Source organism: Mesoplodon bidens (assembly GCF_964165515.1).
Source record: "Mesoplodon bidens genome assembly, chromosome: 9".
Classification (NCBI taxonomy): domain Eukaryota; kingdom Metazoa; phylum Chordata; class Mammalia; order Artiodactyla; family Ziphiidae; genus Mesoplodon; species Mesoplodon bidens.
In genome coordinates, this window is record NC_138166.1 from 45,548,684 (window position 1) to 45,570,903 (window position 22,220).

A 22,220-nucleotide genomic window follows, 5' to 3' on the forward strand; every position below is an offset into this window, starting at 1 on the left:
TGTGTGCTTAATGGACCTCAGTTTTTCTCTTTTGTAAATTCCTGTAGATACTGATTTTTTTTTTTTTTGATGTTGGGTGTTCCTTTCTTATTAATTAATAGTTCTTTATATATCTGGATAATAGTCCTTTGTTATTTGGGTTGCAAATCTCTTAGGCTATGGCTTGTCTTTTTCACTTAGAGTACTTTTCAGCATATACAATAGAAGTTTTAGATTTTGATGTGTTTCTATCCCTTTATGGTTTGGGCTTTTGGAATATTATTTAAAAACATTTCTTGACTCCAAAGTCATAATATATTCTTACGTATTTTCTTCTGAAAAATTTGGTGTTTTACTTTTTAAAATTTAGGTCTTTAATACACTTGGAATTTATTTTTGTGGATAGGGCAATGTAGGGAGTCTATTTTTTCCCCATATGGATAACCAAATATCCCAGCATCAGTTATTAAGTAGCCCATCTTTGCCACACTGATTTGTAATACCTCCTATGTCATATATCAAGTTTCTATATTTGTGAAGATCAGTGCCTGAGTTCTCTATTCTGCTCCATTTGTCTATTTATATCTCTCAGTGCTATTACCTCTCTGTCTTGATTATGATAGATTTATAATGTTTTATCATCCACAGAGAAAATACTCTCATCTTCTTCCCTGGTTATTCTTAATTCTAACATATATATTTTAGAATTGGCTTGTCAAATTTGACAAATATCCTGTTGGAGTTTTTGAAATTGCATTGAATCTGGATTAAATATTGAGTCTTTCAAACCACAGAGTAAAGCTCTCTACCTTTTTTAGGAAAATATTTGTCATTTTATCCATAAAGATCTTCTACTTTTTTAGTTAAAAAGGTACCTTGGAGAAATTTTTGCAATTGTGAGTTGTTTTTTTTCTGTATCTTCCAATTAACTATAACAGGTGTATAGCAAAAGTATTGTTTTGTTATTGTTATTGTTTTGTTTTGGTATATTGATTTTTGTATCCAGCCAGCTGATAAAATCTCTTATTTCTAATTGTTTGTAAAGTCCCTTGCTTTTCTACTCCCTGTGTACATAAGCATACTGTCTGAAAATAAAAACAGTTTTGCCTCTTCCTTTTTAGTTCTTTTTCTTATTCACTTTTTATCATTTTACACCGCTAGGGTCTCCAGTGCAACGTTTAAAGGAAGTGACTTCAGAGGAAATGCTCCTAAAATTTCACTTTTAAGTGTGACATTTGCTGTAGGTTTTTTTTTTTAATATAAATTTATTTATTTATTTATGGCCGCATTGGGTCTTCGTTGCTGCGTGTGGGCTTTCTCTAGTTGCCATGAGTGGGGGCTACTCTTTGTTGCGGTGCGCAGGCTTCTCATTGCAGTGGCTTCTCTTGCTGTGGAGCATGGGATCTAGGTGCATGGGCTTCAGTAGTTGTGGTGCGTGGGCTCAGTAGTTGCGGCTCGTGGGCTCTAGAGCGCAGGCTCAGTTGTTGTGGTGCACGGGCTTAGTTGCTCCACGGCATGTGGGATCTTCCCGGACCAGGGCTCAAGCCCGTGTCCCCTGCATTGGCAGGTGGATTCTTAACTACCAGGGAAGTCCCTGAAATCTATGTTTAACATATATGAATAGTTTGTTATTATTTATTGCTAAATAGAATTCCATTGTATGGATATACCACAATTTGTTCATCTATTCATCTGTTAATGGAAATTTTGGTTTTCTCCAGCTTTTGAATATTATAGATAAAGCTCTTATGAACATTTATGTACACATCTTTGTATAGACATTTGTTTTACATTTTTCTTGAGTAAATACCTAGGAGTGAAATGGCTGGGTCATACGATAAGTATTTAGCTTTTCAAGAAACTGCCAAATTGGTTTCCAAAAGAGTCTGCATTCTGTCTACATTTTCAGTGAGTATGGAATTCTAGATTAATGGCTCTTTCTTTTTTTTTTTTCCCAGTACTTTCATGATGTTGGTCCCCTGTCTTCTCACACTATTTCTGATGAGAAATCTGCTGTGATCTATACATTTGTTTCACTACATAATGTCTTTTCTCTGGCTACTTTTGAGATTTTTCTCTCTATCACTGGTTTTGAGCCATGTGATTATAATGTGCCTTAGTTCAGTTTTCTTCATATTTCTTGTGTTTGGGTTTCATTGATCTTCTCGGATCTATGAGTTACTGATTTCATCAAATTTTGAAAATATTAGGTTAGCATAGCTTGAAATATTTCCCACCCTCAGCCTTCACCCAGGAAATTCTCACTTAAATTTAAATGCTTGGAGTTTTCTCACAGTTCACAGATGCTCTGCTTATTCTTATTCAGTCTCTTTTCTCTGTGTGTTTCATTTTGAATAGAGTTTATTGCTATATCTTTCAGATTGTTTATCTTTTCTTCTGTGATGTCTAATCTGCTTTTACTTCTATCCAGTGTATTTTTATCTCATACTTTGCAATTTTCAACTCTAGCAGTTCAATTTATGTCCTTCTATATCTTTCATATCTCTATTTAACAAGTTTTAACTTTCCTTTAGTTTCTTGAACACATGGAATGCAGTATAGTAACTGTTTTAATGTTCTTATATGCGAATTCTATCAACTGTGTCATTTTCTGTGTCAGGTTTTTGCAGCTTTCTTTAATCCCTGATCATTTTTGATTAGCTGTCAAACATTGTGAATTTTACCTTTTTAGGTGTTAGATAGTTTTGTATTCCTATAAATATTTTTGAGCTTTGTTCTTAGATGCTTCTATACTACTTGAAAACAGTTTGAGCCTTCTGGTCTTGCTTTTAAGCTTTATTAGGTGGGACAAAAGCAGCATTTAGTCTGGGGTTATTTAATTTTTCCCCACTACTGAGGCATGACCCTTTTTAGAACTCTAATCTATGCCCTCAGCACTGTGAAGTTTTCTTTCTTGCCACTGGAAGCAGGCACTGTATCTCTCCTGATGTCAGTTCTCTCTGATCCTTTAAACTGGTTGTTTTCTTGGCCTTGGGTAGTTTCTTCACTTTGTGCTGAACAGTATTCACCTAAATACTCAAGGTGGATATGCATCAGATCTTCATAGTTCTCGCCATGGCACTCCTTCCTCTCTGGTAATCTATTGTGTGAATTTTTGATACCTTGGCTTACCCAGACTCCTATCTCTGTCTCCTTAAATTAGAAAGACTTCTGAACTTTCCCTGGGTTCTCTCTCCCTGCACCATGGCCTGGGAACTTTACCCAAACAGTAAACTTGGGAAATTGTAATTTTCACCTATTTTGTTTCCCCTCTCTCAGGAAGTATTATCCTTCATTACTTAGTGTCTAATGTCTTGAAAGTCATTGTTTCATATATTTTGTCTGCGTTTTTAGTTGCCTCAGGTGGGAAATTAATTCTAGTCCCTACTGCTCCATTTTGACGAGAACCTTAAGTTGCATCCTTTTTCTTAGGTAGACTGGTCTGTGATTTTGTTTTCTTATCTTGTTGTATGACTTTTTAAATCAAAGTTTTATTAGCCTCATAAAATAAATTGGGTAGACTTCCCTCTTTTTCTATTTTTCAGAACTATTTGTATAAGAGAGGGAATATCTCTTCTTCAGATGTTTAAAAATTTGGTAAGTTTTGACTGTAAAACTAAGTGTGTGATCTGGGAGGGAGAGGAAGTTCCAGACTTGCAATCACTGATTCAGTTTATTTAATGGTTGGTTTATTTAGTTTGTTCATTCCTTATGTCATTTATGTAATTTAGATTTTTCTTGAAGATTATCCATTTATTAATGTTTCTAATATATTTGAAATTGTCACAGAAATGTTCTATGATCAAAAAAAATGTTACTATGTATATAATTATATTCACCTTTCATTCCTAATACTGTTTTTTATGACTTTTCTTTTTTAATATTAATCATTACTGTTAGAAGTTTATTTTCTTCGTATTTTTAAGTATTACCTTTTAATTTTGTTACTCTTCTTGCTTTTTGCTTGCAAGTTTATTATTTTCTGCTGTCATCTTTATTATATCCTTCTATTTATTTTTAGGTTCACTGTGCTTTTTTTCCACTAGTTTTTATAATTTAGCTGAAATGACTTTCAATTATTTTCAACATATTTTCCTCTTAATAAATGCAGTAAGGACACTTGTATACTGTTTGAAAGTAGCATGTGTTTTCTCTGAACATTTTAAAGGACTTGTTCTTAATCACAAATTAACTGGAAAGTGAGTAGAATTATTGAATATTAGACCTGGAAGCAATGTTTGGGTCCCAATGGTTTCATTTCATTTTTATATTAGTTTTTTTTCAGGATTGCTATCGCTAATTACCACAAACTGTGGCTTAACATAATAGAAATTTATTGTCTCACAGTTCTGGAGGCTAGAATTAAAAAATCAAGGTGTCTGCAGGGCCATACTTCCTCCAAAACCTATAGGGAATCTTTCCTTGCCTCTCAGCCTCTGGTGGTGGCCAATCCTTGGAATTCCTTGGCTTGCAGCTATATCACTCTAGTCTTGGCTTCTGTTTTCACGTGGGGTCCTCCATATGTGCCTGTCTTCACATTATGTTTTCCCCTTATAAGGACACCACTCACATTAGATTAGGATCCACCTTAGTTACCTCATCTTAAGTTGATTACATCTTAACTTGATTACAAAATAAGGTCCATTCACAGGTGCCAAGGGTTAAGACTTCAACGTATCTTTTGGGGGAGGGGGCTGGTCACAATTTAACCCATAACAAATAACATAACCCAAAACTGAGACCCAGAGAGGTTAAGGAACTTGCCCAAGGCCAAATAGTTTAATGACTATTAATTACTATTCAGATGTCCCTGATCATAGGCTTTTCTCAGGTATTACAAGATGTAACCAATTTCGAGTACCTTAAAGGGGAGTTCCATGATAAATATGAACTTCTGGGAAATAAAAACCTTTGCTCATCCACCAGGGGGAGCCAGGCTCAACAGGGCTCTCAGGACAGCCAGGAGTACCGGGAGAAAACGGAGCTACAGGGAAGAAGGTAACACTGCTTTTCATATTATTGGTGTAAAACTACTGAATCACACTGTATCTTGGTCCTGCAGAAGCTCAAATTAAACCATTCAAGACAAACTTAGTCTTTTCAAGAAAAAAAAAAAAAATCCCACAACTCAATTTCCTTTTTCTCTTAGTTCAGATAAAAGAGCGCCAATTCAAAGCCTGAGTAGTATCTGACACCCTCTGCCTTCTCTCTGGTATTTTGGCCACGGTATCCTACAGTGACCTAGTCCCTTTGGGATTCCTAGAAAGCACTTTTATTTAAACTTACAGAAAAACACTTTTTTCCCCCCTCCAAAAGGAGAGTCTGTAAATGCATTCAGGAAGTAAGGCTACTATAAAGATTTCCTGAAGTATTTTGAGTTGACATTTGAAATACTCATTTTTCAATATAAGTAGTGGAAAACAGCAGATGGAAAGGCTGAAGGTCTTTCTTGTTTTTTAAAAAAACAAACCACCAAATCTGAATGAAGAGCCAAAAGAAAGTGAGCTTATTGCTTTGGCAATTGGCTGGGAAATTGGAATTTTTCATGGTATTTCAGCTGCTCTGAGCTAAACTGGAGTTTGATATGAATTTATTCAAGTTGGTAAACTTCCAACTTAATTTTGAGACTAGAGTGAAGGTCTGGTCTGTATTGGAGGATTGCAGCAGAGACTGCTGGCTGTAAGAAGAGACAAGGTGGGTGTGTACATACTGTCTATGGAGGGTCAGCTAAGACATCAGTGCCATTTTCTCTAGGGAGAAGTGGGGCTTCCAGAAGCAAGAGGCCCTGAAGGACCACCTGGAAAAGGACAACCTGGCCTCAAGGTATGGAATTGACAGTGGTAGGGGAAGGGAAACAGACTGCCTGAGTTCTGGTCCTGATACTAAGGAGCCATCTTAGGAGAAATTTGATGTTATTCTTGCTATGTCAGAGGTGTTTACTTCTGGCTTAAAATTATGGATACCAGCTTTTGAACTTTTGTAAGGCAGCAAGTATGTATGATTCATTTTCATTTTCCTACCATCTGCCATTAAGTCCCAGCTTAGAGGAAGAGTTCAACACATTTTCTTAATAAACAGCCAAACTGACATTTAAAAAACACATAGTAAGGGAAAAGAAGACTTGAGATACATCAGTGAGATGTCAAAGTCCATAAATTTTTTTTCAAATATTTATATAATCTCACAGAGTAATAAGAAATATAACCTTATTAAGTGGTACTTTCACAACATGGAATATATTTATTTTATACATTGTAGAAATGCTAGTTGAATATCATCTTTATATGTCAAGATGAGAATATCCAAATTCATCAATAAGACCATTAGTGACATTATCTATAGCCTCTAAGGTGTCAGATGTTCCTGCATTTCTTATGTGCGGTCATCAATGACCATATAAAGATTCTGAAGAATTATATATGAGTAAAGTAAAATTAAAATCCATATACTCATTAGTGTTCTGTTTATAATTCTATTAAAATAGTAATTGATAGCTTAGATGTCTATGTCTTGTGAAAATAATGGCTAAAATTGAGTTGTTTACCTTAAATGTGAAAAACTGAAATATATTTGTAGAATTTCAAACATTTTAAATAATTGACTAACCAGACTCTGAGATCTATTTTTGGTGGGATGGGAAGCAGGGAGTAAAAAGATGAACAGAGAATCCCTTTTCAACATGATGCAAAAAATACTTTTAGAAATAATTGCCTATTAACATTCATGAGAACTAACATTTTCTTGAATATACTTTTGGAAAACAGACCCTTGGACTTATAACTGAAGCTGTGGGAATGAATGATAGCTCTGAGAAAGAGAGCTAAGGTTTGAATCCCACATTTTACAGTAGCTGGAGCAAGAGCATTCAAAACAGCATGAAGATAGGCAGAATGCATAGTAGTCCCATGTTAGAGAAACCAAGGAGAAAGGGTTTCAAGAGGAAAGCAATGGGTGGTGTCAAATAGACCAGCAGAGCAAGAAGAATATGCACTGACTGGATCTGTGGCTTTAAGGTGATTCGGGGCTTACGGAAGGCTATTGGAGAAGAGTGGTAGGAATATGTTACATATCCAAGGTATGTTATGGTTCAGTGTTGGCACTTTGTAATAATAGTTGGATTCTTACTGTTGGCTTCTGGGATGATTTAGGTCAATAAGTTCAATTTGGTAGTTAATGGGAGAAAACAAATAGTTGTGGGTAGATCTCATTTCTGTTGGCATTAATAATGATACAATAAGTTATATTCGATATGTGGACATTCAACGGGTTTTTTTTTTAATGACCTGTGTCACTACTCTCGATTAGTATGCATATTAGGGAGTTCTTTGCATGCCTGTGGATTCTACAGGTCACCTTTTCTTCTTAGTGAAGTGTCTGCATTGCCGATGACCTTGGTATAGTCCAGTGGTTCTCAAGGTGCAGTCCCTGGAACAGCAGCACCTGATGCTGCTGTCAGAAATGTAAATTGTTGGACCCCAATCCAGACCTATTAAATCAGAAACTCTGGATGTGGGCCCAGCGATCTCCAGGTGATTCTGATGCATGCTTAGGTTTGAAAACTGGAAAACTGTGGTATAGTCATTTATGTCATATATATTGAATGGCCTCGGCTACAAACCCCAAGGAGTTCTTTTGCTGAGCTAGGCACAAACTTAGGTATGGTGCCTTGCAGTTGAACCCTAGTGTAAGGATAGTTCTGAAATTCTCTGAGGCTTCTGGCTGAAGGTAATACAATTCTTTGGAGGTAGCATTTGTGTACACAATCCTGCTGGGGAACACTAGGCAATTTCTAGCTCTGCACCAGGTTAATGCTCACTCATCTTTCTACCAGTTGAATTATTGGCCTCCTTTGGGAGAAAGAACTAGACTCTCCACTGAGGAAGAAACAAGGCTGGATTTTTAAAATGTCTTATTTTTTGTTTTAAAACTGAAACAGCAAAATATTCAGTAGTTGGGATAAAGTTAGGACCATAGAAGGTATCAATTCTCTATCATCTTGTTTTGCGGAATAAGAACAAAAAAGTCCCAGACTGGGCGGCAATGCAGTAAAGGATGAAGAGCAGTGCTTCAGAAGGCAGGAGAGTGAGGTTCTCGTCCTGCCCCAGCCTGGAACTTTTGGGGGCCAGTCAACTTCAATCATAGAAGGAAAAGAGTAATAGTATCTATCTCACAGGGTTGTTGTGAAGAGCTAAAAGAGTGAATAAAGAACTCAGCATGGTTCCTGGCACATCGTAAGTGTTCAGTACATGGAGTTATTCAGAGAGGGAAAAACCAGTATGTGAAATGGAAAGTAGGGCATATATGTCCTGAAAAACTGCCCGAGACAGGGTGCTGAGGAAGAAGTAAGGAAATTGTGAAGCAAGAAGTTAGATACGTGTCCTGACTAAGCAGGAGAGAATATTGAGGTCATCTAGATGTGCTCAGGGCTCTAGGAAGACGCTAATTGTAAGAAAGAAACAGGGAGTCTGTTCAAGGACCAGACTATTAAAGAACAACTAAAAAAAAAAAGGGTACCAGCAAGATATGAGCAGGTACAAAAAAAAAGGCATCCCCTATAGACCAGTAATTCTTAAACTTCCGTATCATCAGTATTGCCTGGGAGCTTGTTACAAACCCCTGTTTCTTGGTGCCATGCCTAGAGATCTGGATTTAGCATGTGGGTGGGTCCCAAGAATCTGCATTTCCTAAATAAGTGTCTTCTGCTGCAGGTAGTTCAAGGAGCACATGATGAGAAAAGCCATTATATAGGAAATGTGTTGGATTAGTATTAACAAATGTGATTACTCTATGTCTTAGTTACGCTGACTCAACGTGAATATTTTTCTGTGTTTTGAAAGGAAGTTTTTTCTGATAAAGAATTGCCATATTTCAAAACATACACACATAAATAAGGGTCTTTAAAAGAATTGCATACTTTCTATGTATACAATTTTGTATTTAAAAGTAACTGGCTTCTCTTAAAAAAAGAAGAATAGATTAAATCTAGAAGCATAATTTTGCTTCATCTGGTTTTAGTGATATTTTAACAGGTTAACGTTTTATCCCTTTGCCATGGGATTGAATAGGGTGGTTATCTGTTGCCAGAGCCCTGGCCATGTCCTGTGCCATTGCCATACAGGTTTGGAATTAAGGACTGGCACATACAGGCCTCGGCATCACTTGGCCCCAGCGGCCAGTGTGCTCAGCCTGTTGGTCGTATTATGGAATCAGCACAGTGGGAGGCCTCAGCTGTGAAGATGGAGGTGGCTCAGGGCAGGAGTCATCACCAGTGAGTCTGATTGACAGAGTTCCTCCTGGAGGAAGCAAGAGGACCAAATAGTCAATTTTGTAAGGCAGGAGGAGGCCAATGTTTTGGTGAAAGTACAGTGAGCAAATATTTTAGGCTTTTTGGGCCAAGAAGCAAAATTGAGGATATTATGTGGGCACCTATTTAACAATCATTCAAAAATGTGAAAACCATTTTTAAATGATTGTTATATAGGTGCTGTACAGTAGAAATTAACACAACATTATAACTCAAACATATTCAATAAAATAAGTTAAAAAAAACAAAGACAATTGCTTTGCACAGTGTTTTAAAGTGCAGTAGTGGTGCTTATATCAGAATCACCAGAGGTGCCTCATAAATATTCATATTCCTGGGCCCAGCCCCTAGACCTATTGAAATAAAATCTCCAGGCCTGAAACCCTGGACCCTATCTATATTTTACCAGATTTCTCTAATGATTTCTCTGTTTCCTAAAATTTGAAAATCACTGATCTAGAACCAGGTAGCACAGAGACATTGCTTGTTGTTCCAGACTGAGTCTTTACTGAGACTCATACTGAGACAAAAAAAAAAACAAAAAAACAGAGAAATGTTTTAATTTTCCTGTTCAAAATTTCATTTTTTTAAAACATAAACTCTCTACTTTTAATAAGGGAGTGAGATACCACACAATGGAAGACTGATATACTGTGGACCATAAAATAAAATAACAAAGGAAAAAGTTATAAACTAGAAGGAACATTATTTACCTACCAAGTGTACTCAAAAACTTACACTAAAGGTATTTGTTATAATGGAACAAATATTTCCCTCTAAGCTTCCTGGCACACAAACACAAAAGTGAATCACCACAAATTGCATGATTTTTATTAGCTAAGAAAAGGATGCGCGAGAGAAATTTCCTATTACTCAGCAATTAACCGAATGCATTTATTAAAGGGAGTGAAATTTTAACCATCAATAACTTTAGTAGTGGTTTAACAAAGATGCTCAAATATTTTCACACTGGTGTGTGAAACAGGTCACAATACTTTAAAATGCTAGAAATACATTTTTATATTTTTTAATATAATTCCTGTATATGGTTTCCTTGTTTGACATGTAATGAGTATTCTGCTCTTTTTTTAGGGTGATCCAGGGATTATGAGCCCTTTGGGGATGGCTGGAACATCAATTCCTGGGCCAAAGGTATGCATTCTTGGGAATAGTTTTTTTTCTTTTACTTGGGTCTCTGGCAGTTGGAGTGGGGAAAAGATTCATGAAACCAGTGAACTAGAATTTCAGTTTTGGAAGAACCCAAAGATATTATATAGCTCCACCCTGATATTTCACAATTAAGCAGATGAAAGGCCAGCAGCAAATTTAAGATTAGAAACCAGATTTCTTGCTCCTGGTCTTGAACTTGTCACTTTACCTTGAACTACCTCCCTTAAATCCTAGACCCTAAAGCATGTAAGAATTTATTGCATTTGTTTCAGAATAATCTGCTAATCAGAAAGTCTGGCAGAAAAGAAATCCACTCAGCTGTAAGAGCAATTCCTGGACGTTTTCACAGTCTAAATATTTGAGTCTAGAGAGCCACCTATTATTTCAGTGGCCTTTCTCTGAACAGCTTAGTAGTCTTTACTGACAGTTTTTATTTGCTTAAGATTCGAAACTCCCCTCAAATACATTAGAAGATGTACTCTCTCAGGATCTGATTCTAATAGATTCAGCCCTTTATAATTGGCCAATGGCTTTTTTGCTCTGTGCCATTATGGTTTCTCATAAAATCTAAAGCCTGAAACTGTGAACATTATTTGAAATGTACAGGGAGATACAGGAGGACCTGGGTTTCCTGAATTTAAAGGGGAACCTGGAATTGCTATTCAAGCACCAAAGGTATCCTTTTTTCATGTTCTTTCGTTGTTTTTGTTTTTTCCTGTATGTGAGAGAAGTGAAAGTAGATTTAATGCATCATAAGTTGATGACTGTGATTGTTCTACCTGAAGCCTCCGCGCTGATGAACTGAAATGTAGGAATACACTCTATTCCCTTTAAAACAATCAAGCTAGCAGATCATTTGTTTTTCATAAATGTGGGGGAGGATAGCTCCTCTGGTAAAATATCTGCTGACTAAACAGTTGATTGAAAATGCTTTTTGTAATATCTTTCATATGAGATTATATGGCCTCTAGCCTCCTACATTTACATGATAATGGCCAATGTATCTCTTCTAAAAAACATTGTCCAAAAAGTTCATGTTTGGAAACTTTACTGAATCAGATTTCCCTGCTTTGTTGTCCATCATTCAGAGTTATTTCAACTGAAAATGCAAATAATTATAGGAGAAGACAGCTTTTAGTAATCAACACTTTTTTCCCATGGCAACAAAGTACCATTTCCCTGCTCACATAAAACCCAGCATCAAGCAAAATTCTACATTCCAAATGTCAACAAGCACATCCCTGTTTATGAGAACAGGCTTTAGGGCTCCATAATCAGCACTTATTAAATTAGTAGCATGTTGTTATGTAGCTTTGAAGCTGGCTTTAGTTTATCAGATTGTCTCTTCTAGATGAAAGGGTTCAAGTACTAACGTCAGTGATTTTCAAACTTCAAAAAAGAAAACTTAGAACCATCTTTGAAATATAATGCAAAACCTATTATATACTGACATAAGTTGGAGTGGTTCTTTTTGAAGGATGAGGTAAGATCCTGACCTCTGCTGTTCTTAATCACTTTAAGAGTCCTCCTTCCTAGGGTGATGATCTGGCTTATTTGAGACAGAAGAGGTTTCTGGGATGTGGCATTTTCAAGCTAAAACAGAGAATGTCCTGGGCAAACGAGAACAAGATGGTCATCCTACTGCCCAGACTCTGAGGCACACAGGAACCCAAGATATGTAAATATTCTATGGAAAACCAAGTTATGTATGACTCAAGGAAAAAATTCCAAATTTCCTAATGCTAAAACTACAGATATGACCTCAATCAAGAACATTTGCGTGACATTTTTCATATTGTTTGATAACTTCATGAATCTGTGTATTCCTAGGTCCGTGATTTAAAAGTTACTTCTCTCTACTTATACTATTCTTTACAATAGAAATAAAATCTAATTAAATGTGCAGCCGGGGTTTAAAAGCTCCACCTGTTTTCTACTGATCATTATTAGGCATCGTTGGTGATAGTATTTAAAGTTATTTGCCTCTTCAATCAATTTTCTAACCCCTTGGCCTCTAATGATACTCTTTCTGCCATTCTCCCTAATGCATTGGTTTTTAAGCTCTTGGAGGGTTAAATGTTTGATAAAAGTTTTGGCATGTTAAATTCAGTTTTGTGTATCACTTCAGGGACCTCCCAGATTTTTTTGAAAGCCCATTTCGAAACACCTGATTAAGATGTCTACCCTAATTTCTGTTGAATGAGAGAGACACTTCAAAGTGAATCACTCTGCAAGACATTTTCTTGAATCCAGTGCAGAAAGACCAAGTGGCAAAATTCCATCCATAGAAATACTGTGAGGCATCCAAAATAAAAATCTGAGCAAGAACACTGCCCTTTCCCCACCCCCATTAGCATTAGAAGTAACAAGCTAACTGAAATTTTTGTAGGAGAGAGGACAAAGATCCCCAGGAAAAAAAATGTTCAAAAACTATGAATGTTTCAATGGCTTTCCCCCCACTCTGGATGCCAGAGGATAAAAAATAACAGATGCTGATAATTTGTTATAGGCTTGGAACTTAGAAATGAAAACTGAAAGTGAATTTTGTTACCAATTTTTTTTCTTTCAACTTAACCAGGGAGCAGTTACTGCTTTGTTTTGTTGCTGGCCTGCTCCTTATGTAAGCATGCAGAGAAATGGGCATCTTATTTTAGGACCTGTCCCATAGAAAATATTTAGCATTTTAACCTTGAACATAATTGGAATAGGATAATAAATTGCTTCTGAGAAGCGACCAGTTCCTTAGTGGGGAATACACCAAAATTCACCTCTCCAGAACAATTTGTTTTTTCTCTGTCATACAACTTTAAGAGATCACCTTGGGTTTTTGTTGATGATAAATAGTACCTTAAGTGTTTATGAGTGGCCACATGTTTACTGAAGATCGTTCTTAAGAACGTTAACCACATAAAGCCAGTCTCTTTGTTTTAACGGGAAATAACAGCTATTGCATTCATGATTTTCAAAATCAATTTAACTTTCTTGTTGCTTAAATTGCTTAAATAACTTTTTTTCCCTATCATTCATTCACAGGAGTAGAATCAGGAGCAGTTTTGGGGAGTTAGATTTTGGACAACACTTTGGCTTGGAATAATGGCACTTTGATTTCAGTGTTTGCTTGCATATAATACAAATATTAAGAATCCTGATACTTCTTCCAATCTTGGAAAACAAAGGTCTATTAGTAGAGTTTTCTCCTAATGTGGAAAAACATAAATATTTAAAAACATGAACAGCTCTTTATCAAAATAATTGACGTGTATTGACAAGGGCCATTATAAGAGTTATCACAGCAACAGAACGGAATGTGGTATAAATAGAAATGTTTTAAATATAAGTGTAGTAGACTTACAATTAATAAATCTTCTCTGGTAAGAGTTTTCCTCTTTTTCTCCATTTTAATTTAGCCAGAAATTTCTCCAAGTTCTATTTGTACAGAGAACTCTAATGTTCAAATGGCAACAATTCTCCTTCCCTATCCTCTATATAAGAGGTCAGTAGTTGCTACTAAAAGTTTTTGATGCCCAAGGTCATCACGGTAAAGCAGTATTTATAACTTTTTCCTAGGTCTCAGGATATGAACCACAAACTCTATGTCCTATTCTTTTATAAAGTGTTTTTTTAAAATTAATCTGTTTTTAATTTTTATTTGAGCTTATTTATTCCTCACCTAATTTGGGCCCCATTGAGGAAGATAATAGATGTAACATAATAATAGGTAACCTACAGTATCTTATTTTATACTTAAACCTTTACTACATATTCTTCTCTATTCTTCTCACATGATGCTTACTAAATTTTCTCATTGTATACTTCCTGATTTATGATGCATTAAAAATAGGTAATTTTTAAAATTAAAATATCAGCAACTAGCCTTTTTCTAATGCCCATGAAGTGTGTTTCCCATAGAGGACTTTGTAATGGTTCATATATATTCTCTACACTCATTCCATGGGTAAGACTTATGAGGAGATAAGGAGTTACCATATTTCCTTCTAAAATTTTTCAAACCATTCCTTTGCACTTATCAAATCCACCTTTGGCATGTTGAGTTGGTTTTGTGCTTAAGTTTTGCCAGGTGTTTCACAGTTTAGTCTTATGATATCTCCTGGCGTTGGAATTTACCCAGGGTGCCCAAGGCCTTCGGGGACCAGTGGGCACTCCAGGACTCAAAGGTGACAGCTATCCTGGTGTGGCTGTAAGTGTGGACATTGCTTTTATTTCCTTCCTTCCTCTCTCCCTCTTTTCCTCCTTTCCTTTCCCTTCCCTTTCCTTCCTTTCCTTTCATTCCTCCCTCTCTCCTTTCCTCCCTCTCTTTCTCCCTTCCTCCCTTTTCTTTTCTTTTCTTTTTTCTTTCTCCCTCCTTCCTTTCCTTTCCTTCCTCCCTTCCTTCCTTCCTTCCTGAACACTGCACACAACAAGGTTGCTCCAAGGTTGCTCCCTCTCTCCCTTATTATGTCATCTCAGGGCCCTGGAGGATTACCAGGACCCCCTGGACCAAGGGGTTTACATAGAGAGGGAGACACTGGAGCAAAGGTAAGACTTTAAAGTAGGTAACAGTAGCTTTTAAAAATGTACCTTTAGTTTGGTAAAGGTGAAAATCTTTATCAGACATGATAGAAGAGGAGAAGCATCTACAGAATTGATCAAGTTACTTTTCCTCATCTATGGACTTCCTGGGCCTTGTACTCACTTGAACATGTAGATTAACTTTATGGTTTTTGGTAGCAACTCTCACATTCCTTTGCTGCCTTGTCTTCCTGTACTAAGAACAGACTTTGGTTCAGATCCCTCCCCTCTCTGGCCATGCCCCTGCCTAAGTGCTCTCATTCAATATCATGGCTTTAACCACTATCTGCACACTGATGGCCTCCAAGTTTCTATCTTCCCTCCTCTAAGCCCTGCTTTCACACGTCTAGTTTCTTACCATACATCTCCTCTTAGATTTCTCACAGACAACTCTAACCTAACATCCAAAATAAAGCCTTTGATTTTCACTCCATAAGCCTGGAAATGGTGCTACCAAGCACCCTTTGCTCATGCCATGATACCTGAGTCATTCTTGGTCCTTCCTTTCCCTCTCTTCCCTCCCCGTGTAGGCCTATGGTAAATCCCATCAGTTCTACCTTCGAAATGTATCTTGCTTCTGGCTGCTTTTCTCCTGCTGCTTCCATCAGGCAGCCCACCATTATCTCTCACCTGGGCTCTTCAAACCTCTTCACTGGTCTTCCCTCTTCCACCTCTGCTTTTCTATTACCTAGCAGGCAAATTGATCTTTTAAAACCATAAATCAGATCACATCCCTTTCCTTCTCAAAAAAACTCTCTAATGGCTTCTCTTTATACAGAGAACAAACTCCAAGCACTTTCCATGGCCTCCAGGGCCCTTCACAACTTGGCTGCTGCTCCCGCCCCTTGCTCCCTTGCTGCCCACCTCTAGCCACACTGGCCTGCCTTCCTTCAGCTCACTCCTGCTTCCAGACCTTGGCTTTGTCAGGATAGCTCCTTCTTCAGGTCTCAAATCTTGCCTCCCGGTCCGCCATACAAAAGGCAATCCTCTCTCCCCACTCCCATCACTGTCACGTCCCCCAGTGTGTTTCCTCCATAGCATGCAGCATTTCTGAAATCATCTTGCTTATTTACTGCTCTGCATACTTCACAAGAGTATAAATTTTCCTGCAGGCCGGCTCTTTGTCGTACTAACTTCTTGGACCAGAACTAGATGTGCTACCCAGTAGGAACTCTATAACATGTTGAATGAATGGAAAATGAATAATCAGTGTTACCCTACAGAGTGAAATTCTCCTTAGAAATATACCTACTCACTTAGTTTTTCAAATGCTTTCAGGTCATTAGAGAACGAGGTTGTAAGTGCCTAATGTCAACATTTTGTCTTGAGTTTTTGGCCTCTGCCCCAGCACTTGGGAGTGTTGACACCTTGACACTGCTTCTGTACAGTGGGGCAAGTACCCTTTTGGCCTCTCCCAGGTAGAATGAAAGACTGGAGACCCATCGCACTCAATTCATCTCTAAAGGGGATCTTGATTCCTGCCCATCTCTGTGTGTTAGGGTAATCAGGAAGGTCAGGGAGATGTGTCTAAAAGTGCTGAGTAGGCTGTGCTGAGGACAGACGCTTAGGTGCTTTTGTCAAGGTTCTGGCTTGTCTGACTCAGGACTGAATCTGATCCTCATTTGAATGTGGGTATTGAAATATTCTTTTATCTTTAAGGCAAAGTGTCTGTCAAAATGTTAAAATTTAAAAATAGAAAGAGGAACTTCAGTATGTAAACCGCATTACTTTCTGCTGAGCAAAACATTGGTAAAGACTTTTGTTTTTACACTAAACATTCCTTTAGTTATGGAACTAGAAGCTTATTCCTATTCAAAATAAGGCAGGTGTTAAATATACTGGAATGCATTTGTATTCCAATGGAAGCATGTAACCATTTACATTTCCACAGAGTAGATTATTATAAATATTTTATATAAGTATACATTGTATTATATTAAATTATACCATCGCGTTACTGCTTTACATTTAGCAGTAATAATAAAGACAGGCACTTAAGCACAAATAGTGAGCACTTAAAAATTTGACTCTTGTGGGCTTCCCTGGTGGCGCAGTGGCTGAGAGTTCACCTACCGATGTAGGGGACACAGGTTCGTGCCCCGGTCCGGGAAGATCCCCCATGCCGCGGAGTGGTTGGGCCCGTGAGCCATGGCCGCTGAGCCTGCGCGTCCGGAGCCTGTGCTCCGCAACGGGAGAGGTCACAACGGTGAGAGGCCCACGTATTGAAAAAAAAAAAAAAAAAAAACGACTCTTGTGCATGTTCCACCATGTCAGGTTATTTAACATGCAGACTAAACATTTACTAAATGAGTTCATTTATCATTTCCCTCTAAAAGTCCCTTGTATTTTTTTCATACACATTTTAAGGGGAAAAATCACAGGAAAAATAAAATGTTCTTTCAAAATTTTACCCTGCCTATTTTCTGTTTTTGTTAACAGTCAGCATGTTGTCAGAAGATGCCTTAAGCGAAACTCATATTCCCTCTGCTAACTCACACAGGAGGCTGAGTGGAAGCAGTAGCCTCCAGCTCACGTCTACTGAGGGGAGATGGGAACACAAGTGAGGACCTGCCTCCATCCCGCTGCCTTCTCCTTCTGTCGCCCCTTCCTGTGGATGCTGGGAAAATGCATTACCCTGGCCCTCTCTAGCCCTGGAAGGAGATGTCAAGAGTGCAAGCTAGTCTTAGAATCAAAGAACCTGTGGATCATGAACTTGAAAAATAAAGGAAATTCTAAAAGCAAACACCAGCTTTTAATAACTTTCAAAATCACCTCTCTTCTTTTATAGAAGGCTTAGAGACTTTATGGGCCCTTTTTCATTTTTTTTTCCTGAAGAAAACTTTTGGACACACACACAAGCACACACAGCCCAACAGAAGCTGGTAAAGAAAGGGAAATATTTGGAAAAGTCTAATTCCACTTAACTTTGTCCTTTTGGTTTGGTAAAGTGGAGGTGAGACTCTCAAAAAACCTAAGGTTGCCAATGGTAGCAAAAGCACAGGACTCAAATGTATGCAAAATTCCCCTCCTTCCATTTTTTCTTAAAATGGCAGAGAAATCGTAAGTGCATGGAAATGTGTGGGTTTGTGTGCATGCACACACATGTGTGTGTAACTGTATAGACATATAATCAGACATGTTTCTTATTTAAATTCTGTGTTGTCACCTTAAAATATTGGCCTTAGGGCATTAACTTACAAAACAAATGTGTTTTGAAATGAGGAAACCGTTAAGGTTGACGATTAATTTATGGTGGGTTTTGCGATATTTAGTTAAGGTCACATGTGTTTAGCATTTGACACAGACATTCGAATCAAAGCTTCTATGTTTCAAAACATATAAAAAACAGTCCCTGACATCTTGCACCCTTGTGGCACTCCATGGCTTTTTTCCAAGTGGAAGAATTCCATTATGACATCAGTGGTTACAGTACTTCTCTATACACTTCCCTTGAATGAATGTAATCCAAATTTTGACAAGGGCTTCTGAGAGATTTCTAAAATTCTTGTAAAAACTACAATTTCTAAGGAGATAGTAGATACAGTTTTAAAATCTACTTTTTTTTTTTTTAGTTTTTTTGCCACACCTCAGGGCATGCGGGATCTTAGTTCCCTAACCAGGGATGCAACCCATGCCCCCTGCAGGGGAAGCGTGGAGTCTTAACCACTGGACCACCAGGGAAGTCCCTAAAATCTACTTTGGAAACATGCCAGAAAGAGGAACTGACAATTCAGGGTTTTTTTGCTAAGTTGGAAGTGCTCATCCAGTTCCCTGAACCCTAGACCCAAATTGTCTGCTGGATGATGAGGAGGGCAAGCTCAAAGATTCTACCTAACACTGCTGCCATTTCTCTCCTGGACCCAGAAAGATGAGAAGGACCCTTTGTGATTTGGGGACCCTCATTATATAAATCTCATCTCCCTTTGACAAGCCCAGATAATTCTTTGCTTCTGTAGTTTCACCCCCATAGGCTAGTGAATCACCCCAGGGCTGATTCACTGACATCTCTGAGGGTGAGAGTTTACTCTTGGCCTCCTGGAAGAGAACTACAAGGAGTGGCTCTCCTGAGCTCCAGAGGGCAGGAGCATCTTGCCAGGCACCTCTCCCAGCTCTTTCAGCCCCCATCAGAGTGCTAGTTCATCACAGAGAAAGCCAAGGCCTTCCCCAAAGCTTTGCGGCAGTTGAGCTTAGGCCAATTCTTGCAAAGAGGAACTTTAAGCTCGCTTTGGAGCCCTCAAGGGACCTTTTAACCATAAAGTGGTTGGAATAAAGTCTGGGCAGAAACAGCTTGTTGGGTTGTTATTGTTGTTATCATGATTGTATACTACCTAAATATTATATGTTACCTAAATATTTCCAGAAGCTCATGGCATTTTAAACAACTCTCTTATTTTATAGATAAGGAAATCAAGAGCCAGAGAGGTTGAGCAACTTGCCCCTTTACAATGTAAGCAGTGTTGACACTATATTGTGTTGAGTGTGAGAGGGAGTCTATAAATATGGATGAATGAATGAAAAACTAAGTGCATGAATAAATCAGAGCAGGTAGAATGACTTGTCCTGATCTACAGATGCTCAGTCTTCAATACTGTCCATTTTCCAACTACCTCGGCACTGTTTAGTGTACAGTTAGATTGTTCCTCTTTCCATTCTAGTTTTTCTATTGTCAAAACTTAAATTATGTAAACATTAAGCAGAAGCATAAACCTAAAACCCAAAGAGTTAAACACTTTCCAAAAGCTTTAAATGTTTGATTATAAATACACGCTTTATTTGACAAAGGTGACCCATACTCATAAATTAAAATGGAAGTCTATGTGAAATTCCACTGAGTATCATTATTCTAAAAATGTTCCCAGCATCTGAATAGCCCCTCTGTTCTCTGCAATGGCTCACATATGTGCACACCACCAGCAGGCAGTGGTGGAACAGAGGAGCGATTCACACAGAGACGCATTAGGAATTGGTGGATTCCACTGGCGGACATGGACTGGACAAGGAACTCCATTTTGAACTGTGTCTGACAAGGAGGGCTGGCCTAGGATACAGACTTAATGCTAGTGAAGTTGAGGGTCCATGATTCCAAATTGGAGTTGAAGAAACCCACCTTTTATAATATGACTGCAAAATTGCTACAGGCAGGACAATCAGCTTGAAAACAGGACTAATTAAAGCCAGAGCCATATCAAGTTTAAATACCAGGCAATTTGACCTTTAGATGCCAGAAAAGGTCACTTGACTAGGTGACTTTTCAAGGTTACTCCCCAATTCAGTTCCATGCATGATCTCTGAAATCAGAGTTGGAATGTAGTCTACCTTATAATTTTCAGTATTGCTTTCATTTCTCCTTGCTGTTTTCCTAGCTCTGCATTTCTCTTCCCCGGAGTGCATACATACCTTCCTTTCAGCCTTAAGGATGCACACTAAATCCTCTTATCATTCAACACCCACATCACCATCAACACACTTTTATTTTTAATCATGCAGACTGGAGGAACTTTCCCCCAGTGGAAAATTATATTGAATATCTGTACAAGAGCCTTTTCTTCTCCCTGATATTAAGGGCGCTGTCAACGTTTTTATTTTTGAGATTTCTAACTCAACTAAATAAGAAAGAATGTCCCTTTCCAGTGAGATTCTTGGTACAGGGGAATCATTTGCTCATCTTTGATGAGTTCATTTTGAGAAAAGGAAGAAACAATCAACAACAAATCCTCCCAAATCCTAAAGCAAGTTTTAAAGTTATCATTTAAGATACTGTTGCTTTGGGGTAAATATTAAAGTTCTAGGAGAGAAATTGATTTGAAGAATTGAAATTATTTTAAATATTTTGAAATTTCAAGCTGGGAAAGTACACTAAAGGAAATGTTATAGCGACTTGAGTTTTTGTTTTCTAGCACCTTCTTGTTTCCCCATCCCCCTGAGAAGTATGCTGGTAATTGTTACTGTCTCCCTTTTCATCTTAAAGGGTGTCAGTGAAAAACAACTGAGTTGTACGACAATGGCCAGTCTATAATTAATACACATTATCAATATCTGGGTTGTCTGTCCGTAAGCTTAGAAGAAGGCCTCTAAAATTTCCATTGACATACTGGCAACCAAAAGTGAGGTATTCAGGAGTCACCAAACCATTACATATACTCGTTACATAATTCATTCCAGAGTGGTGCTTATATTTGTGGTAGTTGGAGGCTTAGTAGTTATACTTTAATTTTATTTAAAAGCCAGAAAGAAACATTAAGCAACTGCTAATCATCACTTTGACTTCTTCTACCTTATTTTAAAACTCAATCATTCCTTGGTTTCATCATTTAGTGGACTCTTCAGAGTAACATTTTTTGGGGAAAATCCTTGAGAAGCTAATTCTTTTCACAGTGAATTCAATTTGCTTTTTATTGTCCCAAAGTAGAAAAGCATGAAATCACTTTTAGAACAACTGTAACCTGCTTCCACCGCCCTCTCATAGAGTGACAGAGACTTAACTGGCACAAACAAAGGGAGAAATGGTGATTAAAGCTTTATTAATATATGTAGGGGGAGAAAGTCTAACGGGCTGTCTTGTCTCTAAGAGTACTATCTTCTCAAATATTATATTTAAATCTTATAAAACATAAAAGGTATAACAAACTATTTCCTTATCACTGGTCCACTTGAAACCTTTACCACTTATTAGCTCTGTAACCTCAGCAAGTCATTTAATCTCCCTCAGACTTAGCTTCCTCATCTGTGACTTGGGATAATAAGCCTACATCAAAGGGTTATTCTGCGAAGTGAATGGAATAATGTCTACAAAACATTTTTATGAATTCTAACACACTAAAGTAGTAGTAGTAGTAGTAGTAGTAGTAGTAGTAGTAGTAGTAGTAGTAGTAGTAGTAGTAGTAGTTGGGGTATGCATTACTATGCCAAATGAAGTATATTTGCAGTATGGATAAAAAGAGAGTAAGAATTTGTATAGCTAGGAGATCTGGAATGAAACCAATTGAAACATCGGGGAAAACCACAAAACTGAGGAATGGCAATAGAGGCAAAGGGAGAGGGAAGCCTTAGACAGCTGGGTACTTGTGTAGGTTGTGTGGGCCTCTTGGGAATCTTACAATCAGGATGTTTTCTTTCTTCTTTTTGAGAGAGTGTGATTGACTCAATGTAGGAAAAGGACTTCCACAGCCACATAGCCATGGTCTTTGCATTAAATGGC

General features: G+C 37.7%; 1 protein-coding gene across 1 annotated transcript in view; it reads left to right on the forward strand.

Annotated features, from left to right (window-relative positions):
• The window catches only part of COL28A1 (collagen type XXVIII alpha 1 chain), a gene marked incomplete at its 5' end in the record, with an annotated part of 152,152 nt that overhangs the window by 71,635 nt on the left and 58,297 nt on the right, over nt 1-22,220 (forward strand). The window contains 6 exon segments of the mRNA XM_081243661.1: nt 4,906-4,977; nt 5,734-5,802; nt 10,376-10,435; nt 11,060-11,128; nt 14,583-14,651; nt 14,921-14,989. Coding sequence (XP_081099787.1) covers nt 4,906-4,977; nt 5,734-5,802; nt 10,376-10,435; nt 11,060-11,128; nt 14,583-14,651; nt 14,921-14,989 — 408 coding nt within the window.